At 46.0% G+C, this 8,418-nt stretch overlaps 1 protein-coding gene across 1 annotated transcript; it reads left to right on the top strand.

Annotated features, from left to right (window-relative positions):
- Positions 1 to 1,008: 1,008 nt before the first annotated feature.
- On the top strand, positions 1,009 to 3,799 carry LOC124011690 (beta-crystallin A1-like). Its single transcript, XM_046325215.1, has 5 exons — positions 1,009 to 1,141; positions 1,849 to 2,040; positions 2,284 to 2,425; positions 2,768 to 2,910; positions 3,163 to 3,799. The coding sequence occupies exons 2-5, from the start codon at positions 1,874 to 1,876 to the stop codon at positions 3,308 to 3,310; spliced, it is 600 nt and encodes a 199-aa protein (XP_046181171.1). The 5' UTR covers positions 1,009 to 1,141; positions 1,849 to 1,873; the 3' UTR covers positions 3,311 to 3,799.
- The last annotated feature ends 4,619 nt before the right edge of the window (positions 3,800 to 8,418 follow it).

Below are 8,418 nucleotides of genomic sequence, written 5' to 3'. Positions count from 1 at the left end.
ATCTACCCAACCTTTATCCTCCATGGCAGAGACCAGGGTTATATTGCCCCCTCATTACCCCCTGGCATTGTACCACTGCCCCCCCATCCTAACAAATGTCCTTCTACTATTACCAAAATACTGATCAGTTATGTCATTCACAAATGACCCATAAAGTGTATTTTTGACCAACACTGTTACACTGAGATAAAAAAAAAATGCATAGTAAGTAAAGTTATATTACACTGTTATCATAATAAAGAGTTAGTTACTTAAGCAATAAGGCCCGAGGGGGTGTGGTATATGGCCAATATACCACGACTAAGGGCTGTTCTTACGCACGACGCAACGCGAAGTGCCTGGATACAGCCCTTACCTGTGGTATTTTGGCCATATTCCACAAACCCCCAAGGTGCTTTATTGCTATTATAAACTGGTCACCAATGTAATTAGAGCAGTAAATGTTTTGTCATACTCGTAGTATACGGTCTGATATACCACGGCTGTCAGCCAATGAGCATTCAGGCCTCGAACCACCCAGTTTATAATGGCCAATATACCAAGGCTAAGGGCTGTCCGACGCAAAGAATTTTGCTATTATAAATTGGTTACCAACATCAATAGAACAGTAAACAAGTATTATTTGTTTCATACCCATGTTCTATTGTCTGATATACACACAGCTGCAATGCTGTTTCAATCAATCAGCATCCAGGACCCAAACTATATGATATATCATAATCATGTTTTTTATACACTGAGTATACCAAACATTAGCAACATCTTACTAATATTGAGTTGCCCCCCCCTCTATCTACAGTGGTGTGTCTGTAAGTGTGTCTCTGTGAGCCAATGTGTGTGCATGTCCATTTACTGAATACACAATTAATCCATATATGTACACTCTTAAGGTATAAAGACCTGCCTTAATTATTTCTGTGTGCGTGCCTGCGTACGCCCATGTATGCATATGTATGTGTGTTAACCCCATCTCAGGCAGGTTCAGGCTCAGTAACAATGGATCCCAAAGCAAAGTGCTGACAGTGACTCGGGTGTGGCTGACCCCCTAGCCCCAGGCCCCGGGATGTATATATACCCACGCACACACCTCTCTGGCAGACCGCTCAGTGGAACCCTGTGACACACACAGCTTACGTTTTAGGTAGGTCTGCTAGCACATAGCTCCATGTTTATCTAACAGACTTAATTTAGTCCTATCTGTTTGGATAGGTCTGATCTGATGGGCTTTGACACGTAGCTTTAAAAAAAAAAAAAAGAACTATAAAGCTGTTTTATCGGAGATTCTCCGTTGACCATGTTTTTTTAGTACTGGACGTTAGGCTTTAGGCTTTTACATTTAGTTTTGTTTTATTTGGAGGATTACAATATTACTATTTGAAAGGCTTAAGTTTAGGTGGATCATGGTATAAAATAGGTCTGACAACCATTGAGGCTCTGATGCCAGGGAGCTTCAGTGGAGAGGTATGAATGACTGGTCATTATGCATAGATCACTCTGTTTATTTAATAGGGCTGGTCAGGCATCTGTCTCAGGCATTACCTCATGATTCAATGGACTGTGTTGTTCTGTAGTTACAAGTCAGTGGACCAGAGACTATGGGTCATTCACTGCGAGCTTCAAGACAGGGTGGGATTTCTGGGTGTAGACGTCCTAAAAATATATTTTGTCAAGAATTAACTGAATTATTTACATGTATATCAGACTATTTCCGTGAGAGCTTCTATGTTTTTATACAGTGATGAATGTCTATGTGCAGAGACATGCTTAGAGAAGAATGTAAGTATGGATGATGATGTTTATTTGTTTTTAACTCACCTCCCCGTCTCCCTCCCTCCTCTCTCTCTCCAGGTCAGCACTGAGACAGAAGGACATAATGGCTCTGACCAAACCTATGAATACCATGCCCATGGGCCCATGGAAGATCACAGTGTACGACCAGGAGTACTTCCAGGGAAAACGTATGGAGTTCACCGCCTGCTGCCAAAACATCATGGAGTGTGGCATGGAGAACATCCGATCCCTGAAGGTTGAGTGTGGAGCGTAAGTAGTCCCAAAACCCTTTACAGTGGGCACTAACTAATCACTCACTCTCCTTATTCATCTCTTCCTTCAATTCTCTCTCCGTCCATCACTGTCTTTCCTTCCTTGATTTCAATCTCACTCTTTTCTCTTTACCTCCCTCTCCCTACCTTCCTTGGTCTCCCTACATCGCCCTCTGTCTCATTCCATCTCCCTCCATCACTATCTCCCTCTTTCCATCTCCCTTTCCCCCCCCCCCTCTAGTTGGGTGGGTTATGAGCACTCCAGTTTCAGTGGCCAGCAGTTTGTCCTGGAGAAGGGAGACTACCCCCGTTTCGAGGCCTACAGCGGCAGCAACTCCTACCGCATCGAGAGGATGATCTCCTTCAGACCCATCTGCTCCGCTGTGAGTCACTCCACATTATCACAGATCATCGCATTATCATGGCAACATTATCAACAGTATCTACAATACATTAAATCACACTTCAATATCTTTACTTTGCTACATAATGAACATAACATACCATCATATTACCATGCCAATGTTACCAGATTATATTTACACTGCATAACATTGTATAACCTTACGATACATTCAATTATCAATAACAATATATGAAATACTATAAGAATGTAAACTGTGTGTTAAAATGTCTCTCTCTTTTCATCTCATCATCTCTCTATCCCTCATCGCTCTCACCATCCCTCTTTTCTCTATCTATCTCCTTCTCTCCATCTCTTTCAGAGCCACAAGGAGTCCCGCATAACCATCTATGAGAAGGAGAACATGATTGGCCGCCAGTTTGAGATGTGTGATGACTACCCCTCCCTGCAGGCCATGGGCTGGTTCAACAATGAGGTTGGATCCATGCACATCCAGAGCGGAGCGTAAGTATACTAATGCCATGACAGGGACACTGCCACTTCATACTAAATATACTACCACTGCTACTTCTGTACACAATTGCCACCGACTACTACTACTCTACTACTACTTGTACACTACCGACCCAGACCAATCTCTACTACTAATAATGACTGCTTCTACAACTCGTGCTACTACTGCTAGTACATTTCTAGCGCAGACTCACCTCACAGTAACAGTGTATCTGATTGGCCTGCTCTTGTCTCTCCCTGTAGCTTCGTGTGCTACCAGTTCCCCGGCTACCGTGGCCACCAGTACATCATGGAGGGTGACTGCCACGGAGGAGAGTACAAGTGTTACCGTGAGTTTGGCTCCCATGCCCAGACCCCTCAGATCCAGTCCATCAGGAGGATTCAGCACTGAACAGGAACCACCTTCATCCCTCCTCTTCTACTCCTCCACTCCTTCTTCTTCTTCTTCTTGTTCTACTTCCTACTCCTCTTCCCACTCTTCTCTCCCCTCTCCTACACCTCCTCTCCCTTGGCCCTCCAAAGTTCCACTAATCAGGCTAGTCAAGGCAGGATTCTGGGCCGGTCCTCAGGTGCTTACTGACGACGTTACATGTTCATGGCACAAATTGAAAAAACAGACAACAAAGAAAATTGAAAGAAAGAAAGATAGAGGGAATAACAGAGCTGAGAAAAACAGTACCATGGAAGAATACATTTGCGACTCCTCCCAGAGGCTGGTCGCAGAACTATGAAAACACCTCAGGACCTTTTGCTCTTCTTCATCCATATCATCATCAGCTTCTTTTTCACCATCATCATCACTATTGGCTGTCACTGTGGTTGTCATGGTAAACATTGTATGAGATTGATGAATAAAGAGATTGAGCAAAAGAAAGCGAGAGACAAGACAATGACTGGCTTGTAACTCACACTGTGTTCGTCCTGTCCCTCCCTCCCTCCCTCCCTCCCTCACACACACACACACACACACACACACACACACACACACACACACACACACACACACACACACACACACACACACACACACACACACACACACACACACACACACACACACACACACACACACACACACACACACACACACACACACACACACACACACACACACACACACACATATATTGGGGAGAGGGGGGATACAGATGAGGCTTGGCTTGGGAATATTGTACTGCATAGGGTCTTGCTTGAAAGGGATGGAGCCAAAGGATTTATGAGGGGGACGTGGCAGGAGGTAATACAATTTGGTTATAAAATGTTATAGCTGTGGGGTCGCCATGATATGATTACTTTGATCCGAACATGCTCTGATCTTTTAATTTTTTTAATCCATTTTGGCTATATATACGTCACAGAACGTAGGGTTATTTGTTCAGACATGTCTGAGTGAAACAAGATATACCCAGTCAAACAGCTATGGGGCTTGGTCAAGTACCCACCATGTAGATTAAAACACCTGAGAAATCTATCAAGGGGTCTAGTCTACTAAGGCCACCAAGAGGGTCCATCCGGATAATGAAGACGCAAAAATTGTGTCATCGCCCAAGAAACCAATGCCTAATTTGACACAAATTCTTCAAATACATCCAGACATGTTGGGGCACGAGTGGAAATGTTCAGATGGTCGTATTGGTGGTGTTTTCATGCCTTCACAACCTATGCTTACATTTTACTCAATGAAGTGAAGGCAAGGCATTTTGTAAGACACAAGGTAGATTTTACCTCAAGTGAACGGTGGGTGTGTTTTGTGTGTCTCAGTCAAAAGATATTCCTAATATAATAGAAATGTATAGAAATGTATTGAAGGGTTGAGGCTGTCAGATCAGAGTTAATCCCGTCGGATGTTGAAGATCAATTAGAGTGTGACTGTGGGTGGTAGCACTTACGCCCCTGCATCTATCTACCAGAACAACAGGTTAAAAAGAGGGAAGACAACCAATCGACACGAGTTGCTTCCAGCAATTGAGGAGTATGTCTCAAGATGATCCACAATGTGACCTCCAAGACCGTGGATCTAGTGACTGGTGTTGTGAGGCCTTGGATGACAATGCAGAGACCGGCTATCCTGACTCATACCTTTACCAAAAAACATGCAACTCTGGATTCTTTTCTGTGAATGAACTACCACTGGCTCGATCAGATTGCTTCAGAAATAGGACCTTTGAATCTAACATACCTACAAAACAATGCCGGACAGTTGTCTCACCACCCTCTTTTGTAAAGATTATCAAGGCAACGTTGGCTCTTATTCTGGAACATGTCAATGCGATCAAGCTAAATAAATCATGCATAGGGTGTTAGGTGGCCATCCTAGCCAACTAGAAGCGTATTATTTTAAACGCTACAGTACTTTGAGGACATCGCACAATGACTTTTTACAACAAGACTGAAACACGTCTTGGCCAGGGTTCTGAAAGCTTTTGGGTTTTTACCACTGTCCAAGGGGCAGCTGAAACAATTGTGTGTGATCTCAAGGAAGAACCATACATTGTACAAAGGTTAAGAGAAATCGGGGGAAAACTCCTCGATCAAAAGAGTGAGCAAACTGTTTTACGCTGTGGATATTGGGTTGGTGAATCTGAATCAAAAGCCACTTATTCAACTTTGTTGGAAATCTGACCAACGTTTTTTGGCTTTGGAGATGAAGGCTGTGTTTCACAAAGCTATTGGTTTTCGAGTTGGTGATACAGAATTTGTTTCTAATTACCACTATGTCTAACGATGACGCTCGGAGTCAGGAAGGAGGTAGTGAGTTTAATAATTTCAAGAGAGCACCTGGACATGAACACACAAACAATACTGCCTGAAGAGTGATGCTAGGGAGTGCTAGATAAAGGGGGAATAATCAGAGTAGTGATGAAATCCAGATGTGCCTCATGATGGGTTGCCAGGACCGGTAGTTGGTAAACCGGTGACATTGAGCACCGGAGCGGGACAGTCGCCCCCCACCCCCCAGCCCCTAACCGTGGCTCCAGCCGCAAGACAACGCTGGCCAGGACCACGGCCCCGAGGGTGAGGACGGCGAAGGTGGAAGGTGGAAGGCAAAGGTGGAAATCTCAGATGATTTTGGGATATACAGTATATCACAAAAGTGAGTACATCCCTCACATTTTTGTAAATATTTGAGTATATATTTTCATGTGACAACACTAAAGAAATGACACTTTGCTCCAATGTAAAGTAGTGAGTACTCACTTTTGTGATATACTGTAGAATGTAGTCCACCAGAACCCAACACCGCTGCTCTGGACCGTACCCCTCCAAGTCCACCAGTTACAGGAACCAGCCCCACAGCATTGGGAGTCCAGGAGGGATCTGACAGCATAGACGGGGCATCGTGGGGGACGGCTTCAGCCAGTGGACCAGGAACCACCGGCCTGAGGATGGAAATGAACATGAAAAGTGGGTGAGATCAAAGACTGCGCCAGATTTGCCAGTTCTTGCTGTGAGATGTTACCCCACTCATCCACCAAGGCACCTGCAAGTACTTGGACATTTCTGGGGGGAATGGCTCTAGCCCTCACCTTCCGATCCAATAGGTCCCAGACATGCTAAATGGGATTGAGATCCGGGCTCTTTGCAGGCCATGGCAGAACACTGTCATTCCTGTCTTGCAGGAAATCAAGCACAGACGAGCAGTATGGCTGGTGGTATTGTCATGCTGGAGGGCCATGTCAGGATGAGCCTGCAGGAAGGGTACCACATGAGGGAGGGGGATGTCTTCCCTGTAATGCACAGCATTGAGATTGCCTGCAATGACAACAAGCTCAGTCCGATGATGCTGTGACACACCGCCCCAGAACATGACAGACCCTCCATCTCCAAATCGGTCCCGCTCCAGAGTACAGGCCTCGGTGTAACGCTCATTCCTTTGTCGATAAACGCAAATCTGACCATTACCCCTGGTGAGACAAAACTGTGACTCGTCAGTGAAGATCAATTTTTTCTAGTCCTGTCTGGTCCAGCTACGTTGTTGCCGGGGATGTCTGGTGAGAACCTGCCTTACAACAGGCCTACAAGCCCTCAATCCAGCCTCTCTCAGCCTATTGTGGACAGTCTGAGCACTGATGGAGGGATTGTGTGTTCCTGGTGTAACTCGGGCAGTTGTTGTTGCCATCCTGTACCTGTCCCGCAGGTGTGATGTTCAGATGTACCGATCCTGTGCAGGTGTTGTTACATGTGGTCTGCCACTGTGAGGATGATCAGCTGTCCGTCCTGTCTCCCTGTAGCGCTGTCTTAGGCGTCTCACAGTACAGACATTGACATTTATTTCTGTGGCCACATCTGCAGGCCTCATGCCTCCTTGCATCATGCCTGAGGCACGTTTACTTAGATGAGCAGGGACCCTGTCCACTTAATAACCGTTCCACAGGTGCATGTTCATTAATTGTAAACCCTTCACAATGAAGATCTGGGAAGTTATTTGGATTTTTTCAAATGATCTTTGAAAGACAGGGTCCTGAAAAAGGGACATTTCTTTATTGGCTGAGTTTACGTTCCAAAACACGGGAACAACGATATGGGAGGACGGAATGGTGGACTGGAGGGCACTCACAGGACTCTCAACCGACGTGGAACTACAAGATAAGGAAAAGCAGGTCTTCCAATATTCAGGTGCCCATGCGGTGATTTTCATCCTCAACCAGGAGATGGTGGAGTCATGACGTTGAAGCCACGGGAGGCCGAGGATGACTTTGTTTACGGAAGCCATGGTGATAAGGAAGGCAAGGCTTTCTTGGTGCAAGGGTCCCACCCTGAAGGTGAGTGGTGATGTGCGTGATAGTGCCTGATCCCAATGTCCGTTTATCCAAGGCTTGAACAGGAAAAGGAGAGGAGAGCGGGTATGCTGTGATGTTCAGGGAGGAGACGAGGGCCTGGTCAATAAAATCCCCACGGCACCGGAGCCCACTAGAGCCATGGAGACAACACTTGAGGGACAGCCACCCAGTGAAAAGGAAACCAGGAAGGGTATTGAGGAAAACGATGATGAAGCAATACTCACGCCTACCCTGGGAGACAGAGGTTACGGGGCTGTCCCTCTGACCCAGTGGACTTCGGGTTAGGATGCACAGGACACCGCTGGAGCCGGTACCCTTCCTGGCTGCAATAGGGACACAGCCCCAGCTGTCTCTGCGATGTTGCTCTGCCACGGATAGGTGTGCGACCCCTATCTCCAAAGGTTCAGGCTCTGCCTAAGGACGGCCAAAAGAGGAGGGTGAGGAGAAAGGAGGGCATCGGCACTCCAAAAGTAGGTTGTCCAGGCGGATAGCCATCGCGATGAGCGCATCCAGGGAAAGGTTATCGTTAAGGGCCAGCTCATTCCATCTGCTGGAGGCTGCCACTGACCGGAAGGCGAGGTGGTCTGGGTTCCTGTAGTAACCAAAAAAAGTATTTATATTTTATATTTGCGATTCTTCAAAGTAGTCACACTTTGCCTTGATGACAGCTTTACACACTCTTGGCATTCTATCAACCAGCTTCATGAGGTAATCACCT

Source organism: Oncorhynchus gorbuscha, linkage group LG01 (assembly GCF_021184085.1).
Source record: "Oncorhynchus gorbuscha isolate QuinsamMale2020 ecotype Even-year linkage group LG01, OgorEven_v1.0, whole genome shotgun sequence".
Lineage (NCBI taxonomy): Eukaryota > Metazoa > Chordata > Actinopteri > Salmoniformes > Salmonidae > Oncorhynchus > Oncorhynchus gorbuscha.
The sequence above is the reverse complement of the archived record's forward strand: the minus strand, read 5'-3'. Positions and strand labels throughout refer to the sequence as shown.